This window comes from Stegostoma tigrinum, chromosome 9 (genome assembly GCF_030684315.1).
Source record: "Stegostoma tigrinum isolate sSteTig4 chromosome 9, sSteTig4.hap1, whole genome shotgun sequence".
NCBI lineage: Eukaryota > Metazoa > Chordata > Chondrichthyes > Orectolobiformes > Stegostomatidae > Stegostoma > Stegostoma tigrinum.
The window spans coordinates 33,942,200-33,964,901 of NC_081362.1; the positions used below are offsets into that span (position 1 = coordinate 33,942,200).

At 42.2% G+C, this 22,702-nt stretch overlaps 1 protein-coding gene across 2 annotated transcripts in view; it reads left to right on the forward strand.

The window, feature by feature from the left end:
- sytl3 (synaptotagmin-like 3) overlaps positions 1-22,702 on the forward strand; it is a 175,760-nt gene that overhangs the window by 98,237 nt on the left and 54,821 nt on the right. The window contains exons 7-9 of one of the 2 annotated variants that reach the window (XM_048536633.1): positions 8,722-8,794; positions 12,094-12,221; positions 20,879-21,049. In XM_048536633.1, the coding sequence (XP_048392590.1) occupies positions 8,722-8,794; positions 12,094-12,221; positions 20,879-21,049 (372 nt within the window). The remainder of the gene's footprint in view (positions 1-8,721; positions 8,795-12,093; positions 12,222-20,878; positions 21,050-22,702) is intronic. The other variant, XM_059648822.1, reaches the window with a different exon arrangement.

The window sequence follows — 22,702 nt, forward strand, 5'->3', positions numbered from 1 at the left end:
CTTGATGTTGTGCCGACCTGTCATACCGATCTGAAGCCCATCTAACCTACACTATTCCATGTACGTCCATATGCTTATCCAATGACGACTTAAATGTACCTAAAGTTGGCGAATCTACTACCGTTGCAGGCAAAGCGTTCCATTCCCTTACTACTCTCTGAGTAAAGAAACTACCTCTGACATCTGTCCTATATCTTTCACCCCTCAATTTAAAGCTAAGCCCCCTCGTGCTTGCCGTCACCATCCTAGGAAAAAGGCTCTCCCTATCCACCCTATCTAACCCTCTGATTATTTTATATGTTTCAATTAAGTGTTCAGTTGAGTGTTATTGTAATGGAAATACTGTTGTCTACCTTCACTGATAGCACTCTGTGGGCCAGAAAGCTTGGGATCCAGTTGCAGAGGGTAGAGCCGATACCAAGATCATGGAGTTTTGAAATCAGTCTGGACGGGATCATGATGTTGAAGATAGAGCTATAGTCAATGAGCCGGAGTCTGGCATACATGTTCTTTTGTCCAAATGTTCTAGAATGAGTGCAGGGCTAGACAAATGATGTCCGCTATGGACCTGTTACCTTAAAGGCAAATTATAGGGGATCAAAGCAGGCTGGGAGTCTAGAGTTGGTGTGGGCTGCGACCAGCCTCTTGAAGCACTTATGGTTGTATCCATTACCCGTGTCCATCTATCACCACCATTCCGCTACATTCTGCCTCCTCCTTTATCTGCAACTTTCCTTACCCTCACATCCTGTCCTGAAGAAGGATAATACCCGAAACATTGACATCTCTTCCTCCAGATGCTGTCTGGCTTGCTGTGTTTTTCTCGCCTCCTGTTTGTCTATCATGATTAAGGAGGTCAGAGCCACTAGGCAGTAGTCATTAAGGTGCATTGCATGTGCTTTCTTAAGTAACGGGATGATGGTGGTCTTCTTGAAGCAGGTGGGGTCTTTGGCTTGTAGGAGGGAGAGGTTGAAGATGTTGCTGAATACCTCCACCAGTTGATCATCTGATTACTCCACAGTCCTACTTGCTCTTGGTAAACTTGCTGAGTCATCAAAATGTTCAAATACTGTGCTTCCACTTCCTAGTGAGGAAGATGATCCCACGACTCTTAACACTCTGTGAGTGAAAGTACTCCTCATCTTGGTCTTATTTGAGTGATCCCTCATTTTAAAACAGTGATCCTTAGTTCCAGATTCTGCCAGAAGTGGAGACATCCTCTCCATGTCCATCTTGTCAGGACTGCTCAGGATCTTATGTTTCAATTCAGGTTGCCTCTTACTTTTCTAAACTACAGTAGATACAGCCTGGACTGTGCACCCTTATCTCACAAAATAAGCCTTTCATGATAGATATTAATCTAGTAAATTTCTCTGAACTGCTTCCAATGAATTTACACCCTTCCTTAAATAAGGAGACAATTACTACGTGGTACCCTGGATGTAGTCTGACAGATGCCCTGAATAACGGAAGCATAACTTCTGTGCTTTTATATTCAGTTCCCCTCGCAATAAATGATTCCACTCCAACAGCCTTCCAAATTACTTGCTATGCCTGCACAAAAGCCTTTTTTGGATTATGCACTCAGATACCCATAATCCTCTGCATCTCGGAGCACTGCTCAAAACCATTTAGGGAATGTACATTTTTGTTCTTCTTACTGGTATTGATGTTGTGCATCCTTCCAAGTTATACTTAATTTCTGAGACCTTTACACTCATTTAACCTATTCTATAACCACCCTCTGTGCTCTTCACAACTGCTTTTCTATCTATTTTTGTGTAACCAAAAAATTTAGCAACTATACTTTCAGTCCCATCATCAGAGTTGTTCGTATACATTCTTAGAAGTTAAGGCACCAGCACTGATTCCTGTCATTCAATACTTGTTGCATCTTTCCAACCAGAAAATTACCCATTTTTACTATGATAATACAGTATAGAGCTGGATAAACACAGCAGGCCAAGCAGCTTTAGAGGAGCAGGAAAGCTGACGTTTCGGGTCAAGACCCTTCTTTTATACCATTTTTACTATGTTCCATTTACTTTTGACAAGCTAATCTGATTTCCATGATAGTATGTAACCCCATCCATTGTGAACTTTTAGTTTCCAAACTTGTTGTGGCACTTCCATCAAATGTGTCCTTGAAATCTAAGTGTAGTACAAGTACCTCTTCTCTTTTAAATGTAGCACATGCTACTTGCTCAAAAACTCCAATAAATTGGTTGAACATGATCTCCCTTTCACAAATATGACCTTATTGTCAATGCTATTTACAGAAATATGGTTACCTGCTGACTATGGTTGGAAAATAACTATTATATGGTACATAAGATTTCAAGAGAGCACAAATTGGCAATGGTAGTCTCATAGCCCTGATACATGTGAGCATTGGAACATTCAAATTAGGGCACGAGTATGCAATTTAATCGTTTGCATCTGCTCCACCATTTAATAAAGTCGTAATTGATTTGATAAATGCCTGAACTCCTTATTCCTTGTACCCTGACAAGCAAAAGCTCCGTTGACAGTGAATAATCTGTCTGCCTCTGTCTTAAAAATATTCAATAACCCTGCCTCCTTGACTGGGCAAGAAAGAAAGGTCCAAAGACTTGCCACCCTATGGGATATGAAAAAATTCTCCTCAGCTTCACTTTACTCAGTATTTTTAAACTGTATCCTTTATTTCTGGTCTCTGTGACAAGGGGAAATGCCCTAGTAAAGGATGACATGAGCACATTAGTGAGGGAAGATCTTAGCTTAAAAGATCTTATGAGCATACATATCTACATATAAATAGAAACAGAGGAGTCCGGTTAGCCCCTCAAGAGTGCTTGTCTGGCTCTAGTCTCCCCACATTAAAAGTCCTTGCAGTATTCACCTGACAAGCCCTTTCCAGATCTTACAATGGTTTCAGCAGGATCACTTCTTATTATTCAAAATTCCAATTGATTCAGGTTCAATTTGTTCAGTCTTGCTTTATAATGTCAGCGCCCCAGTCCAGGAATCAGTCAAATGAACCTTCTCTGAACTGCTTCAAACACATCAATACATGATTCAATATGTCAGTGTTCTGTAACTTTTTTCAATTAAAAAATATGCTACTTTCTTAATCTTTACACCAAAGTAGACAAGTTTATATTTACCCTCATTATATTCCATCTGCCAAACCTTTTCCCACTCACTTAACCTATCTATGTTTCTTTGCAGACTGTTTGGGTTGCATCTTAATTTACTCATCTAAGTCTGAGTTAGAACATAGAACATAGAACATAGAAAAGTACAGCACAGTACAGGCCCTTCAGCCCACGATGTTGTGCCGTGGAATAATCCTAATCCAAAAATAAAATAACCTAACCTACATTCCCCTCAATTCACTGCTGTCCATGTGCATGTCCAGCAGTTGCTAAAATGCCACTAATGACTCTGCTTCCACAACTACCACTGGTAAACTATTCCATGCGCTCACAACTCTCTGGGTGAAGAACCTCCCTCTGACGTCTCCTCTATACCTTCCTCCTAACACCTTAAAACTATGACCCTTCGTGGCAGTCAATCCTGCCCTGGGGAAGAGTCTCTGGCTATCAACTCTATCCATGCCTCTCATTACCTTGTACACCTCGATCAGGTCACCTTTCTTCCTCCTTCTCTCCACAGAGAAAAGTCTGAGTTCAGTCAACCTCTCCTCGTATGACAAGCGTCCAGTCCAGGCAGCATCCTGGTAAACCTCCTTTGCACCCTCTCCAAAGCCTCCACATCTTTCCTATCATAAGGCGACCAGAACTGGACACAATATTCCAAGTGTGGCCTCACCAGGGTTTTGTAGAGCTGCAGCATAACCTCGCGGCTCTTAAACTCGATCCCCCTGTTAATGAAAGCCAAAATACCATATGCTTTCTTAACAACCTTATCCACCTGAGTGGCAACTTTGAGGGAGCTATGCACTTGAACACCAAGATCCCGCTGTTCCTCCACACTGCCGAGAATCCTGCCTTCAATCCTATATTCAGCATTTAAGTTCGATCTTCCAAAATGCATCACTTCGCATTTATCCAGGTTTAACTCCATCTGCCATTTCTCAGCCCAGCTCAGCATTCTGTCAATGTCTCACTGAAGCCTGCAATAGCCCTCGATACTATCAACGGCACCTCCAAACTTTGTGTCATCAGCAAACATATTATCCCACCCCTCAACGTCCTCATCCAAGTCATTTATAAAAACTACAAAGAGCAGAGGCCCAAGAACAGAGCCCTGTGGGACACCACTCAGCACTGACCTCCACGCAGAATGCTTACCATCTACAACCACTCTCTGCCTCCTGTCAGCCAACCAATTCTGAATCCAGACAGCCAAATCACCCTGTATCCCATACCTCCTGACTTTATGAATGAGCCTGCCGTGGGGAACTTTATCAAATGCCTTGCTGAAGTCCATGTATACCACATCCACTGCTTGACCCTCGTCAACCTGTCTCGTGACTTCCTCAAAGAACTCAATAAGATTTGTAAGGCATGACCTGCCCCTCACAAAGCCATGCTTGCTCCCTTTAATCATGCTATGCTTTTCCAAATAGTCATAAATCCTGTCCCTTAGAATTCTTTCCAAAACCTTGCTGACCACAGACGTAAGACTGACTGGTCTGTAATTTCCAGGGATTTCCCTATTCCCTTTCTTGAAAAGTGGAACAACATTTGCCTCCCTCAAATCTTCTGGTATGACTCCCGTGGAGAGTGAGGAAGCAAACTTCTTCGCCAGCGGCTTATCAACCTCCTTTCTCACTTCCCGGAGCAACCTAGGATAAATCTGGTCTGGCCCTTGGGACTTATCAAACTTAATGTTTGCCAAAATTTCCAGCACATCAACTTCCTCAGTCTTGATCTGTTCAAGCCTGTTTTCCTGCTCCTCAAAGTTCTCTTTCACAACATGGTCCCTTTCCTTAGTGAAAATTGAAGCAAAAAACTCATTTAGGGCTTCTTCTATCTGCTCAGACCCCACGCACCAGTTCCCTACGCTATCCCTGATCGGCCCTACCTCATGTATGAGCAAAATGCCTTTGGGTTCTCACTAATCCTTCCTGCCAAGCCTTGTTTGTGCCCCCTCCTGGCCCTCCTCACTCCACTTTAGAGCTCCTTCCGAGCAAGCCTGTAATCCTCTAAAGATGTGCTAGACCCTTGCTTCCTCCACTTTACGTAAGCTGCCTTTTTCTTTTTGACAAGAAGCACCTCTGTTCCCGTCATCCAAGGCTCCTTAATCTTACCCGTCCTTACCTGTCTCAGAGGAACAAGTTTATACATCACTCACAACAACTGCTCCTTAAACAGCCTCCACATGTCTGCTGTGTCCTTTCTGTGGAACAATTGCTCCCAATCTGTACTTCCCAACTCCTGTCTGATAGTGTCATAATTTCCTTTACCCCAGTTAAATATCTTCCCCTGGTAACTGCTCCTTTCCCTTTCCATGGCTATGGTAAATGTTGTGGTCACTGTCGCCAAAGTGTTCTCCCACCACGAGATCTGACACCTCTTCTGGCTCATTGCCGAGCACCAAATCCAAAATAGCCTCCCCCCTCGTCGGCCTGTCCACGTACTGAGTAAGGAACCCTCTTGAACACACCTGACAAAAACAGCTCCATCCAAACCATCTGCACTAAGGAGGTTCAAATCTATATTGGGAAAGTTGAAGTCACCCATAAAAACAACCCTGCTATGTTTGCACTTTTCAACAATCTGCCAGCCAATGAGTTCTTCGATCTCCCTACTGCTATTTGGGGGTCTGTAGAAAACCCCCAATGAGGTGACTGCTCCCTTGCTGTTTCTAACTTCCACCCATAATGACTCAGTCGACAAATCTTCCTTGGCAACCTCAGCCCATACCTCCTCAGTAGATAAGTCCTCATCAAAAGTTCTTTCAGCCGCCGTTATACTGTCCTTAACCAACAAAGCCGCACCTCCCCCTCTTTTACCACCTTCCCTGACCTTAATGAAAGATCTAAACCCTGGAAACTGCAACTTCCATTCCTGCCCCTGCTCTATCCATGTCTCTGAAATGGCCACAACATCGAAGTCCCAGGTACCTATCCAAGCTGCAAGCTCACCTACCTTATTCCAGATACTCCTGGCATTAAAGTAGACACACTTCAATCCAGCTTGCTGTCTGCCAGCACACTCCTGTGACAGTGAGGTTGTGTCCTTGTCCTCCCTACGCTCATCCTCCTGTGTACTAGGACTATACCTTAGTTTCCCATCCCCCTTCTGAGCTAGTTTAAACCCACCTGAATAGCACTAGCGAATTTCCCACCCAGGATATTAGTGCCCCTCTGGTTCAAGTGGAGACCGTCCTGTTTGTAGAGGCCCAACCTTCTCCAGAATGAGCCCCAATCGTCCATGTACCTGAAGCCCTCCCTCCTGCACCATCCCTGCAGCCACGTGTTCAGCTGAAATCTCTCCCTGTTCTTTGCCTCACTATCACATGGCATGGGTAACAAACCAGAGATGACCACTCTGTTTGTTCTAACTCTCAGCTTCCACACTGGCTCCCTGAAATCCTGCCTGACATCCCTATCCCTCTTTCTACCTATGTCGTTGGTGCCTATGTGGACCACAACTTGGGGCTGGTCACCTTGTCCCTTCAGGACCCCAAAGACACGAAACAAGACATCATGGACCCTGGCACCTGGGAGGCAACACACCAATCGTGAGTCTCTTCCGTTCCCGGCAAACCTTCTATCAGTCCCTCTAACTATTGAGTCCCCAGTGACTATCACTCTCTTCCTATCCTCTCTTCTCTTCTGTGCAAGAGAGACAGACTCTGTGCCAGAGACCTGCACCCTACTGCATGCCCCTGGTAAGTCGTCCCCCCCAACAGTATCCAAAACGGTATACTTGTTTTTGAGGGGAACGACCTCAGAGGATCCCTGCACTGACTGCTTTTTCCCCCTTCTAACAGTTACCCAGCTTTCCTCACGCTTAGGAGTAACTACTTCCCTGAAGCTCTTCTCTATCACTGGCTCTGCCTCCCGAATGATCTGAAGTTCATCCAGCTCCCGCTCCAGTTCCCTAACGTGGTCTTGGAAAAGCAAGAGTTGTGTGCACTTCCTGCAGACATATTTGGATGGGACACTAATGGCGTCCCTCACCTCATACATCATGCAGGAGGAACATTCCTCTACCTGCACTGCCATCCCTGCTAATCCCCTAAACAGAAGGTTAAAAAAAAAGAAGCTTACCTTGATTTGTCCCTGGTGTATAAGGTTAGAGGAGGTGGATGGGTGGGAGGCCCTACAAGGGTAGGGTCTCGGGTTTACACAACAATCAGTTATATAGCCAAGGGATGAATAAAACAGTCACTGCCTTCCCAGAAACCTCTGCTCCGAGGTGCTGTGATCAAGGTAAGCTTTTTAAAGATTCAAAAACAGTGACTCACCAGCTTCCCGACAGGCTCCTGGTCCAAGCTCCCGCTCATGCTGCTGCTGCAACCAGAAATGTTTTAGGATTTGTGAGGATCTGCGCCATGAGGCTTAATGAGTTTCCTAGCTGTATCATGCCAAATGCGTTTCATCAATTGCAGTATCTGCCATGTCTCCATGCATGTCTCACGTTTGATTTCTGCCAATCCTACCATGTGCCATTCCCAGTACAACTTGTCACTCAGTGGACATGGTAGAATTCACCTGCTTCCCTTGAGCCTGCACCTTCTTTAAAAACCCACTGTACATCCAGACAAATACAGTCAGTGTGCAACTGCTCTGTATGTTTTCTGACATTTGCCATGACCATTGGCAGATGGCTAAACAGTGCCCTGCTTTGTGGGAAAGGTTCCGGAGGTCCTGCTGGACTTCCTCATTCCAAAGGACCAGTAGTGGAGGCCATGAGACCAGACCATATAAACCTGATATGGTGCTGCTATCTGGGTTAAAGTAGTCTCAGCCAACTGGAGGAAAGCCCAGAACTGTCAGAAGAAGTTCAATGTCATTTTCCACTCTTGTCAGGGTAAGTTCCAGCATCTTCTCTCCAATACCTTACACTCAATCTGTCTCTGCTACAGTACCCACCTCCCAGAAAGGCTAATACCTACTGTAAAGTTCATGTATTTTATTTATGTGCTTTTAAAAGTTGTTGACTGAAATGAGAGAAGTATTTTGAAATTAATGTTTTAAAGAATTGCCACTTCAAAAAGCTTAATGCCAAATTATCCACAGTGTCCTTAAAACAATAATTAAGTTGCATTAACTTCCAGGCGAGTTCCCAAAAACAAACATCTTTGTTCCTCTTCTCCTTTAAAAGGAACTTCTATTCAAAGTGCAAGTCTTAACCTGAACTCTTAGTCGCAAAGCAAAAATAAATGAGGAAAATAGAAGAAAAAAAGCGAGGGCCTCTACACTACTACTCTCATTAATGTTTGCAACATCTTCCCAGCTCACTGTCACTCAACCCAATCCATGACACCACTAACCTAGAATGCCATCTGTGCTGCTTACAAACTCGCTTGGGTTACCTCCCAACCTGCACTATGGAAGCAGTTACATGATGTTGTGTTTGGTGGAAAGTATTTATTGGCTAGCAGACAATGACACATACGTGGTTTTACATGTAGGTGAGTTGGCCTGTCTAAGAGTGGTGATCGAATCTCACAACCCATGTGTTTGTTGTTTTGTTAAGAGCTAAATTGAATGAACTTTGTCAGCACTGCACAACTAATCAAAGCTATTTTGATGACTCTTAGGAAGATAAGCATTCAAAAGGATTCACCAGATCAATGGAGAATTTGTTTTGGTCGCTCACTGGTCACATCAAACGTAAGCAAATAAAATTACATCTCTAGATTATTCACACCCCTTTCTTAGAAGAAGTTAAATGTTTCAACTCCTTTTCACAAATTATGTTGAGCTCATTGTTTGGAATTAGTGGTCACTCGATGAAACAGTAATTCTGTACTAAAAGCAAAACACAGTTGATGCTGGAAATCTGAAACAAAAATAGAAAGTGCATGACAAACCCAACACATCTGATAGCATCTGTAGAGAACCAGAGTTAACCTTTTGAGTCCGACATCATATTCTGAGACATATTGGACTAGAACTGTTATGTCTATAACTCTTTCAGTGACTGTTCTTTGACACCGTAATCCCCTTCTCAGTAAACGAGCTGACTTCTCCCTACATTCTCCTCACTTGCTTCGCACTGCTGCCTTCTTGGGAATCGTTCATGTCACATCAATTTAATACTAGGTCTACTCCAGCATCTTAATGCGCTCTGGGACCCTTGAAATTATGTAGTCCTAACACTATTCCTGGCTTAATATTTAGGCTGTAAACTGGAGGGAAAACTTTGAAATATACAGGAAATCCTGGGAAGATGAAATACCATTTCTTGATATCCATTGAGACCACAAAATTGCAAAATGGATCCATTTTTAGAGCAAAAATGTTTTGATTCTTTGTCAGTTACTGCAGTTAGAAAACCGATCAATACATTTTGTTTATATTTGTGGGTGCACTGAAATGCTTCATTCCAGACCTAAATCCAGATTTTTGTGCTGGGTAAGACCCAATTCTGGCACTCCTATTCCTATCCCCACCTTTGGGGTGGCACAGTGGCCCAGTGGCTAGCACTGCTGTCTCACAGCACTAGGGACCCAGGTTTGATTCCACTCTAGATGACTGTCTGTGTGGAGTTTGCACATTCTTCCTGTGTCTGTGTGGGTTCCTTCTAGGTGCTCCGGTTTCTGCCCACAGTTCAAAGATATGCATGTTAGGTGGATTGGCCAGGCTAAATTACCTGTAGTGTTCAGGGATGTGTAGATTAGATGGGTTATAGTGGGGTGGGTCAGGGTGGGATGCTTTGAGGTTCAGTATGAGGTTGTTGGGCTGAAGGGCTGGTTTCCACACTGTAGGGATTCTATGATTCTATGATATTCCCAATTCACACTCAGAGCCTAGGCTTGTAAAAGGATTATATGATTGTGAGGTTGTTTATACAGTTGGAGGAAAAACCTGCTGACTTTGCTTGATTAACACCTTTATGAGGAGGTAATAAATTGTTCGTGATCTCTTCTGTCAAAATCTCAGTATTTATTTTCGCAAAGTTGAGTTGTGAAGTGCTTAAAGCTTACGGAATTGATATTTCACTAGTCTGTTTGATTGGCACTTTTATAGGTTGCAGAAATACCATTTTTTACCAAACAATTATGAGTAGATGGTTTTAATGTAGCAGTTTCACACTTGCCCTTTTTAATGTCAGGTTCACTATATATATAGCGTATACTGGGTAAATGGATATGAAAGTCATGAGTTGATATGGAGGCTACAGTGGACTATTGGGATTTGTTCGGGGGCAACATAAGTTGGAATTGAGTCATCCCAGAACATCGAGTTATAAAAAAATTAAGGGTTATGATGGGCCTAAAATGCAACTGAGCAACTTGGACAAAGTCTCAGAAGACCGGTATCATTTAACAATTTCACCGTGGTACACAGACACCCTATGGCCATCTCTGATCTATTTCTGAGAGCAGCTGGGCCCACACTATTTACAACCACCTCTGGAGCAAAGATCTTGCCATTTGAGGATATCTCTACTGAGGTGGGGGTGGTGTGCTGGAAAAGTTCTATCTCAAGCTACCTACTGCAATAGTAAAAATCCTGACTCTAGCTGAAACTTGGATATGGAAGGTACAGTTAAAGAAGCCCATTTTTAAGAAAACTTACTTTTTAAAAAATGCTCTGTTAGTTACACAAATAAAAATAACCAAAAAGATCTGAGGCCGTCACATTTTAAAACAGTAATCTTAAAGGACTTTGCCAGTACACTGTCCACTAGAACATACAACAAATTTTACAAAATCAGAACCAAAGTAAGCAGCTCCAACTCTAAAATATCTTAGGATTTCCAGGTATGAATTTAACTAAACCTCCCAGCATGATCAAGGCTCACCAGTAGCACAAATAACAATCAAGGATTTGCTACACTTTTCTGAAGCACTCTTGTCTACTCCAATCCAGATTCTGGCAGTATGAAAGATCTCTTGACAAGGGAAAGTGGGGCCTAAGTAGCATTTGAATGTTGCTGCACAAAGGCATCACTGGTACTGTACTACCACTTTAAATTAAAATGTGAGAGGTTCACACAGCACAAAAACTGCCATTGAAACTTAACAGGAGAGGCAAAGATAACTTAATATTTCATAATTGAAAGGATTCTTTGACAGATTATACAGGTATAAGAATGCTCCTGATTATGAGCAATCATTGGACTTTTCCTGTTAGGAGCATATTCTTCCTGACTCGCATTGATTGTGTAACAACTCCCTATTTTCTTTCTGGCATCCTATGGTGTGAACTATTATTGCAGCTACCCAACAGCAACATTCTCATCCCCATCCTGTACATTTAAGTAACTGAATGGTAAATAGAGGCCTGAATGTTGAAAATGCTACAGCCACTTGTCAATGAGTAAAGCTGAAATGGCAGCCTCATCTAATCATTCATTATTGCCATTTGGGCAATAAATGCTGGCCTGGCATCCTGTGAATATGTTTTTTTAAATACATGCAGTACAGAACACTTTTTAAAATTGGCTCTTCTTGTCGTGAGAAAAGCATGTTTTTAAAAGACTACCCATTTCAGCTGGAACAAGAGAATGTTTTCATAGATCATAGAAGTCCTACAGTGTGGAAACAGGGCCTTTGGCCCAACAGGTCCACACCAAACGTCAGAGCATCGCACTCAGACCATTCCTCTGTAACCCACCTAATCTACACATCCCTGAACACTATGGGCGATTTACTTAACCTGCATATCTTTGGACTGTGGGAAGAAACTGGAGAACCCAGAGGAAACCCATGCAGATGTGGGGAGAATGTGCAAACTCCACACATACAGTTGTCCAAGGACGGAATTGAACCCAGGTTGCTGGTGCTGTGATGCAGCAGTACTAACCACTGAGCCACCATGCTGCCCGGTTTTGTTTTATTAGTTTTTAATGTTTGGGTCTCACTAGAAATGTCGTGAAAACGTTTGTATTTAAAAGATTAGTAATTTCAGCTGAAACAAGAGAATGTTTTCGATACCAGTTTTTAATGTTTGAGTCTGTCTAGAAATCTCAAAGTCCCAAGAAGATGTGATGAAGGGCAAATTACTTACAGCAAGTTATGGGATAGAAGACTGTGAGCTAAAGAAAGAGAGGAGAAGTCAGTCGGATACAGCTTTAGCCAGCTCTTGTAAGGTATGGCACACACTTTAGGATTGATAGCTTGATAATAAATTTACACTACTTAGACTTATTGTAAATCTGGAATGAAGATCTGATCAGAACCCTCCCACTCAAATCTCATTACAGTTTACTTGAGAGACAAGTCAGACCCTAACACTTTCTTTATTGCCCAATACATGAATAAATAGGAAAATACTAAATACATCAAATCTATGTCGTATAGTTTGAGCACGCTCCTATCTTCATCATGGCCAAATGATAACCTGCATCAAACAGAAACATTTTGGGAAAATTTGATCCCTCACACCCACACCTCCCAGCAGGCAACCAAGCACAATTCTAGGAGACTAAGAAGACTTCTTATTATTTGGATGAGGATATTGTTGGCATTTACTGCCTGTCCCTAGTTGCCCTTTTGAAGGTTGTAGAGAGTGATCTTCTTAAACCACTGCAATCCTTTTGGTACAGGCACTTCCATAGTACTGTTTGGGACCTAATATCCGACTACACTGAAGGAATGCCTCACAGTGCTAGGGACCTGGGTTCAAATCAACCCTTGGGTGACTGTCTGTGTGGAGTTTGCACATTCTCCCCGTGTCTGTGTGGGTTTCCTGCAGGCACTCTGTTTTCCCCCACAGTCCAAAGATGTGCAGGATACGTGGATTGGCCATGTTATCTGCCCAAAGTGTTCAGCGATGTCTAGATTAGGTGGGTTATAGGGGGTTATATGTCTAGATTAGGTGGGTTATATGGGTCTGGGTTGGATGTTCTGAGACCTGGTGTTGGGCCAATGAGCCTGTTTCCACACTATAGAGATTCTATGATGATATTTCCAAGTCAAGATGGTGAGGGGCTTCAAGGGAAACTTGCAGGTGATGATGTTTCCAAGTGTCTGCTGCCCTTGTATTTCTAGATGGCAGTGGTCATGGATCCAGAAGCTGCTCTCAAAGGAGCCAGAGTGAATTTCTGCAGCACATCTTGTAGGCGGTATACTCTGCTCTTATTGAGCATTGGCAGTAGAGTGAGTGAATTTTTGCTAATGGGTTGCCAGTCAAGTAGGCTAATTGTTCTAGATGGTGTCAAGCTTGATGAGTATTGTTGCAGTTGCTATCATCCAGATAAGTAGTAGTATTCCATGGCTTTCCTGACTTAAAACAGAAGCACTGAAACCAGGAGCAGGAGTAGGCCAATCGGTTATTTAGAGCTTGCTTCATTCCATTTAATTTTGCTTACGACCGATCAATGCCATATTCTCACTTTCTGTCATGATGTCATTAATAGCTAAAAAATTATCAGTTTCTTTATTATATAAATTCACTGACCTGGCCTCCAAAGCCTTCTGTAGTAGTAATTTCTACAAATTGACCACCTGTAGAGATTGAAGTAATGGTTCCTCCTCTCAGTCCTAAATAGCTTATTTGCACATCCTGAGACTGTTAACACTGGTCCTGGATTCCACAACTAGTGGAAATATCCTCCCTATAGCTAGTCTATCTTGCCAAGTTAGAATTTTACATGCTTCAATCGGATCCCCTCTCATTCTTCTAAACTCTAGTGAAATCAGGTCCAGCCAAACCAACTCTCCTCACTGGTTAGTCCTGTCATTCTGTCAGCCTAGTGAACCTTTTCTACACTCCCTCTACGGCAAGTTTACCCTCTGTTAGATAGGGAAGCTGAAACTGTCCAGTGTTCCAGGTGCAGTCTTGTCAATGCTCTACATAACTGCATTCCTTCATTTGAATCCACTTGTCATGAAGGTCAACATGCCAGATGCTTTTGCAATTGTTTGATGCATTGACTCGTGTACAAGAACAAACCGTCTCAAAAATCTTGAAAATTCAGATCACTTTGTGCAGCTGCAGTTCCTTGCTTGTGTACATCCTCCCTCTTTACTATCCAAGGCTCCAGGTACACCTTTCAGGTGAAGCAGTGATTTACCTGCACTTCACTCAATCTAGTCTATTGGATTTGCTGCTCACAATGTGGTCTCCTTGACGCTGTGGAGACAAAATGCATACTGGGCGATTGCTTTATAGAGCACCTACATCCTGTCCACAGAAATGATCAAGCTTCCAGTTGCCTGCCACTTCAACATTTCACCGTGTTTCCTGGCCAGCATCTCTGTCTCAGGCTTGCTGCAGTGCTCCAAAAAGCTCAGTTCAAGTTGGAAGAACAGCGTCTTATTATCTGCTTGGGACCCCTTGCAGCCTTCTGGGCTTGATATTAAGTTCAACAATTTTAGGGCTTGAGCACCTTCTCCCATTGTCTTACCCCAACACTGAGACACCAAGGTCTTGTCATTACATGGGCCGCGACTACAAACAACCCATTGTCAATCACAAGTGTTCTCATTAGCCACCATTTATTCTCCTAGACTGACCTTTATCCATTCCTTTGTCTGCCCAATTATTTTTCTGTCTCTCTGGACTCCATATCCACCTATCATTTACTCATTCCCCTCCCCTCACCCCACCTTCACCTTTTCCTAGCTACAATCAGTTCTGAAGATGGGTGTCTGGGCCCAGAACGTCAACTCTTTTGGTTCCACAGATGCTGCCAGACTTGCTTTTGTTTCTGGATTCCTGCATCTGCAGTTCTTTGGCTTCTTTTGAATAGATTTCAAAACATATCATTATTTAAATAATACTGTGTTTCATACCAAAGTGTATGACTTCAAAATTATACAAGCTAAGTTACACCTGCCACGTGTTTGCCCACAAACTAAATTGTCTTTTGATCACTCTGAAGCATCTTTGCATTCTGCTCACAGTTCACAATCCCATCTAGTTTTGTGATATCAACAAAGTTGGAAACATTTCATTTGTTTCCCACGTCCGAGTCAAAAATGTATATCATGAATAGCTGGGGACCAATCTCTGATCACAACTGGACACCATTAATCACTGCATGTCACCCAAGAGCAACACTTCGTTCTCAATCTCTTTTTCTGATCTGTCACCAATTCTCAATCCATGCAATATATTATCCAGTTTGTTTTAATTTTGGACACTGGAGTATTATAGGGGATTTTATCAAATGCCTTCTTGAAATCAAATATGTCACCTTCACTGGTTCTTCCTTATCCATTCTACCAGTTGAATCTCGAACAAACTCCAATTCAGCATTAGATCGCATGGAATCTGGCTGGCAAATTGGAAACACAATTGGCTTAATGGCAGAAAGCAGGGAGTAATAGTGGAAGGATGCTTGCCAGACTGGAGGCCTGTGCCTGGTAGTGTGCCTCAGGGATTGGTGCTGTGCTCATTGCTGTTGGTTATCTATATCAATGATTTGGATGAGAATGTGCAAGACATGATTAGTAAGTTTGCGGATGACACTAAAGTTGGTGGTATTGTCGACAGTGAGGAAGGTTATCAGAAATTGCAGTAGGATCTTGATAGCTGGGGAATCATAGAATCCCTACAATGTGGAAACAGACCATTCCACCTCAGAAGTCAACATTGCCGAAGAGCATCCCGCCCAGATCTGTTCTCGTACTCTTGCATTTCCCCAGGTCTAACCCACCTAACCTGAACAGCCCTGAACATCGTGGGCAATTCAGCATGGTCAATCCATCGAGCCTGCACATCTTGGGACTGTGGGAGGAAAACGGAGCACCTGGAGGAAACCCACGCAGATATGAGGAGAATGTGCAAACTCCACACAGAAACCTGCCCAAGGGAAGTGGGCTGAGAAATTGCAAGTGGAGTTTAGATTAGTTTAGATTCCGTACAGTGTGGAAACAGGCCCTTTGGCCCAACAACTCCACACCGCTTCTTGAAACATCCCACCCAGACCCATCCCCCCTTATAACCAACACACCCCTGAACACTGCGGGCAATTTAGCATGGCCAATCCACCTAGCCTGCACATCTTTGGACTGTGGGAGAAAACCGGAACACCCGGAGGAAACCCACGCAGACACGGAGAGAATGTGCAAACTCCACACAGACAGTCGCCCGAGACTGGAAGTGAACCTGGGTCCCTGGCGCTGTGAGGCTGCAGTGCTAACCACTGAGCCACCGTGCCGAAACATAGACAAGTTTAATATAGTTTAATATAGACAAGTGTGAGGTGTTGCATTTTGGAAAGTCAAATCGAGGTAGGAGTTTCATAGTGAATGGTAGGGCCTTAAGGCGTGCAGTGGAAGAGAGGGACCATGAAGCTCAGATACACGGTTCTCTGAAAGTGGAGTCATAGGTAGACAGGACAGCAAAGAAGACTTTTGGCACATTGGCCTTTATCAGTCAGGGCATTGAGTAAAGAAATTGGGAAGTTGTGTTGCAGTAGTACAGGACGTTGGTGAGGCCGCATTTGGAATATTGTGTTCAGTTTTGATTACCTTGCTATAGGTAGGATGTTATTAAACAGGAAAGAGTGCAGAAGAAATTTACAAAGATGTTGCCAGGACTCAAGGGACTGAGTTATAGAGAGAGCATGGACAAGTTAGAACATTTTTCTTTAGAGAATTGGAGACTGAAGAGGGAGTCTTACAGAAATGTACAAGATCATGAGAGGCATGGATAGGGTGAATACACTCAGTCTTTTTCCCAGGTTTCGGGAATTGAGGGCTAGAGGACATCAGTTTAAGGTAAGAGGGGAAAGAATGCATGGGAATCTGAGCGGCAGCTTTTTTACATGCAGGGTGATCTGCATATGGAATGAGCTGCCAGCAAAAGTGATTGAAGCGGCTACTTTAACAACATGTAAAAGGCATTTAGCTGAATACATGGATAGGAAAGGTTTAGAAGGATATGGACCAAATTCAGGAAAATGGGTTTAGTGTAGATGATCATTTTGCCAGCAAGATCAGTTCAGACCAGAAAGCCTGTCTGTATGCTATAGGATTCTATGACGCTATGAGCATGATCTCTGTTTCTTAAACCCATGCTGACTTTGTCAGATCCCATTAACACTGTTCAATTATTATTACATCTTTTATAATAGACTGTTCCTTATAGCACAGAACAGGCTCTTCGGCCCTCGATGTTGCACCGACCTGTGAACTAGTCTAAGCCATCCCCCTACACTATCCCATCATCAACCATATGCATATCCAAGGACTGTTTAAATGCCCCTAATGTGGCTGAGTTAACTACATTGGCAGGCAGGGCATTCCACGCCCTTATCACTTTCTGTGTAAAGAACCTGCCTCTGACATCTGTCTTAAATCTAACACCCCTCAATTTTCAGCTATGCCCCCTCATTCAAGCCAAAGTAATCATCCTAGGATAAAGACTCACACTGTCCACTCTATATAATCCTCTGATCATCTTGTATGTCTTTATTAAATCCCCTCTTTTCCTTCTTCTCTCCAATGAGAACAGACCCAAATCCCTCAGCCTTTCCTCATAAGACCTTTGCTCCAGACCAGGCAACGTCCTGGTAAATCTTCTCTGCACCTTTTCTAATGCTTCCACATCCTTTCTGTAATGGGGCGACCAGAACTGTATGCAATATTCCAAGTGAGGCTGCACTAGCATTTTGTGCAGTTGCAGCATGACATCACGGCTCTGGAACTCAATCCCTCTACCAATAAAACCTAACACACCGTATGCCTTCTTAACAGCACTATCCACCTGGGTGACAACTTTTGGGGATCTATGTACATGGACACCAAGATCCCTCTGCACATCCACACTACCAAGAATCTTTCCATTGACCCAGTATGCTGCCTTCCTATTATTCTTCCCAAAGTGAATCACCTCACATTTATCTGCATTGAACTCCATTTGCCACCTTTCAGCTCAATTCTGCAGTTTATCCAAGTCTCCCTGCAACCTGCAACATTCTTCTACACTGTCCACCACTCCACTAACTTTGGTGTCATCTGTAAACTTACTAACCCATCCACCTATGCCTGCGTCCAAGACATTTATATAAATGACAAACAGCAGTGGTCCAAAACAGATCTTTGTGGCACACCACTAGTAACTGGACTCCAGGCTGAATATTTTCCATCAACCATCGCTCGTTGCCTTCTTACAGAAAGCCAGTTTCTAATCCAAACTGCTAAATCTCCCTCCATACCATGCCTCTGCATTTTCTCTCATTGCCTACCATGTGGAACCTTATCAAAGGCTTTACTGAAGTCCATCTACACCACGTCAACTGTCCTACCCTCATCCACATGCTTTTGGTGAAGAAATGTCTCCTCATCTCCTCTCTAAATGGTCTGCTTCAAATCCTAAGACTAATGGATCTTTAATGCTCTGTCTTTTTCTCTCCTTCATTTTTTTAAATAGTTGTGTTAAATTCCCTTGCCCTCCCACTAAGATGACCACCAGTGCATTCTTTGGTACTCTTAGATGCAAATTATCAAGCCCTGGGGTGAGATCATAGAATTCCTGCAGTGTGGAAACAGGCCCTTCGGTCCAACAAGTCCACACCAGACCTCAGACCGTCCCACCCAGACCCATCCCTCTATAGCCCAACTAATCTACACATCCCTGAACACTATGGGCAATTTAGCATGGCCAGCCCATCTAGCCTGCACATCTTTGGAGTGTGGAAGGAAACCCATGCAGACACAGGGAGACTATGCAAACTCCACACTGACAGTCATCCAAAGGTGGAATTGAACCTGGGTCCCTGGTGCTGTGAGGCAGCAGTGCTAAGCATTGAGCCACCATGACACCCCATTATGAGGAGAGATTGACTAGGTTTGGACTTTTTCATTGGAGTTCAGACAAATGATTGGAGTCTCATAAAGACTTAAAATTCTAACAGGACTAGACAGGGCAGATACAGGGAGGAGGTTCCCAATGGTGGGTCTGTCTAGAACCAGGAGTCACAGTCTTAGGATTTGACGTAGACCATTTAGAGAGGAGATGAGGAGACAGTTCTTCACCCAAAGATTGGTGAGCCTGTGGAATTCTCTACCGCAGGAAATGGTTGATGCCAAAACATTGAAAGTATTCAACAGGCAGCTAGATATCACACTTGGGGTGAATGGGATCAAAGATTATGGGGAGAAAACAGGATTGGGCTGTTGAGTTGAATGATCAGCCATCATTGTGATATATGAAGGAGCAGGAGTGAAGGAGCGAAGGGCTGAATGGCCTCCTCCTACTCCTATCTTCTATGTTTCTTTATAAATGTTCTCTTCACTTCCACATGGGGTGGGAAGGGAACTGCAGTCAGAATAGTTGAAGTAAACTCCCATGGTACATAGTAGGGTCAGGTCATATTTGGCGAAACCAAGACAACCACTAACATTGAAATGATATGTGGCAAGTAACATTCATCCCACGCAAAAGCCAGATAAGACCATCTCCAACAAATAGGAATCTGACCATCTCCTTCACCTTGACATTCAATGGCATTATCACCACTGAATCCTTCACTGTCAATATTTTGATGGTTACCATTTACAAGAAACAGAACTTGGCCAGCCATATAAATACTGTGACTACAAGAACAGGCAAGAGGTTAGGAATTTTGAAGCAGGAACTCCTGACTCACAAAAGCACGCCTATTAACTACACGGCACACATTAGGATTGTGATAAGATACTCCCCAGTTGCCTCGATAAGTGCAAATGCAACAGTGTTCAAGGAGCTCAATATCATTCAGGACAAAGCATCTTGCTTGATTGGCCCACTGTTCAGCACTATCAATGTCAATGCCTCCATAACCATTATATGATGACAATATGTGTAGAATCTACAAAATGCACTGCAGCCATTCAATTAGACTTATTCAACAGCACTTTCCAAGCCCATTACCTCCACTACCTAGAAGGGCAATAGCAGAAAATACATCAGAGAGCTACCACCTGCAAGATTCACTCTAAGCCATGTACCATGTTGACTTGGAACTGTATTGGCATCCTTTATAGTTGCTGCACCAAACTCCTAGAAATGCAGAACCAATCTGATGCTTGAACATGTCTCCCTTGAGCACAGGATAAATTAAAATATGTCGTTAGCTCATTAGGAACATCTAAGAATACTAGGAAATTTAAAAGAAAAGTTAGACCATAAATCCTCAATTGATTATTGACAAGAGTGGTGTGATAACGTCACAAATAAAACAGATATTGCTGGAAAAGCTCAGCATATTTGGCAGTATCTCTAGAGGGAAACCAGAGTTAACGCTTCAAGTCAGGGGACCCTTCTTCAGGTTGGATAATCTGCTGTCTTTCCGTTTACTAGTCATTCTGTGAGGAAAACATATAGGTGTATTTCTGATAAAGGGTCTTTGACCAGAAATGTTAACCCTGCTCCTCAGTCCACAGATACTACCAGACCTTCCGAGTATTTGCAATATTTTCTGCTTGATTAAGTATAATATTTCTTGATTCCCTAAGAATTCTGAATCTGGCTATGTTCTTTCAGACATTCTTGTAAGGCAGGAAAAAAATGGGCTTCTTCCTTAAGTTTTAATTGTAAAAAAAAATTCTTCCTGTCATTTTTATAAAGTAGTTTATGATTTTGCTGATAAACCAGAGCATGGCATCTCCAGAGATAATAGCATCTCTGCATAAAGCAATTAGATCTTATCTGCCAAAATATTAAGAAAGAAAGGGTAATTTAATTCAGATAATGTTTGGAGAACTTTGACTCAACCATCTTAAAAGTTTGCAATGTAAGTGTTTTTCAACTAGTTCAGTACTAAATGATGTTTCTAATTCAGCTCATTACTAAATTATGTTTCTAATTATGTAGCAGCTAACAACCTCAGCCAGTCTCCTCAAAGTCAACAAGCAAGATGAAAAAGATGGAGGACATTTATGTGAAATGGATTTGCAGCAGACAGAGGAAGTCAATTATACATCAAGTCAACTCTATGCAAAAAGAGGAAGCCTGGTTCATACTCGACATGAAATACCACAGTGGGTTAGTAATTGTTGTGACCTCTTGAAACACATGACTTCTGGTTATTATTCCAGTACTCTTCTGGCTTACTGATTATCTGCTGAATAACTAAAACAACAGGCAGTTACATAGATGTGAAAGGAGATTTGACTAAGCTTGACTGTGTAAGTAGACTGAAAGGTATTGCGAGTAGTAAGGGGTGGTAAATATTAAACTAAACAATTCAAAATTTTAAAGGAATAGAAATTAATTCCTTTAAGAAATACAATTCTGTGGCTTAATAAGGAATTTGAGTATTACTGGATTGAAATAATTTTATAATATTTAAATTAATATTTGCAAACCTAAAATTTGGAGATGTTAGAATCAAGCAAGAGACTGCCAATAGATTGATTAAATAAAAGGAAAAAAATCAAATATTAGCACATGATTATAAAAGGTTTTACAGCTAAGTAAAAAGAAAGAAAGTGGTTATGTCGAACATTGGTTGCCATGAGGCAAAAACAGAAGATATTATCATGAGGAAATGGCAGAGAAATTTAAGAAATTTTAACTGACTTTATTGTAGAAGTCATAAATTACATATCTGAAGTGAAGACTGAAAAACCTGTGGTAATTAATATCAGCAGAGAAGATCAAGATTAAAATTAAATTTGATGAGGCCCTGATGGCCTGTGCCTAAGGGTTCTGAAAGAGATAGCTGCAAAAATAGTAAGTGCTCTATGATTTTCCAAAACTCCTTAGAATGATCCAAGCAAATTAAATGTTGATAAATGTAATAATGTGATTAAAAAGAAATCAAATCCCACCCTATCAACTAGTGAATTTAAATTCAGTCAATAGGTTTCTATTGGGAAAAAAATGCTAGTCCCAGTTCTGCTGAGCATGATCTACAAAGATTGTCATAAAAATCTATCTGGTTCTCTCAGGGAGAGAGAGAGAAACCAAGGAAATAGAAGCTGGTTAGCTGGATCAGTGCTGGATCTTAACTACTTAACTATCTATATTAGTCATTTAGATCAGAAGAGTAATGTATTTGAGTTTATTGGTATTATAAATCTCAGTGAGAGTGCAAACTCTGAGAAGGACACAAAGAAGTTGTAAAGAGATATAGGTTGATTAACCAAGCCGGCAAGAACATGGCAAATGAAGTACAATATGGCGAAGCATAACATTATTGACTTTGGTTGTAAGATTGGAAAAGATTATATATTTGTGTAATCTTTAAAATCTTTACAGCTTCTAAATGTTGATGTTCAGAAGAATTTAGATTTACTCATTATTGCAGAATCCAGAAAGTTACCAAGCAAATATTGCAAGCAATTAAAAAGGTGTGTTCTTAGAGAGACACAAATTCAAACCCACTAAGACAGCTATTGGATTTTAAATTCAGTTAATAATTCAAATTAAACAAAAAGCTGGTTTCAGTTATGATGCCAATGAAACAATGGCTTAGTTATAAACACCCATTCAGTTCATTCATTATCTTTTGGGCGGAAATCCTGTGTCCTTACCCTGTCTGGCATATGTGTGTCTCCAAATCTCCATGAAGTAGTTTATTCTTTACTAGCCCCTGAAATAACCCAGCAAACCACTCAGTTGTCGCAAAGCTACTACTGAAAAGTCACTGAAGAACTGAATATCTCACTCAACATTGACTTAAGCACCAAAACA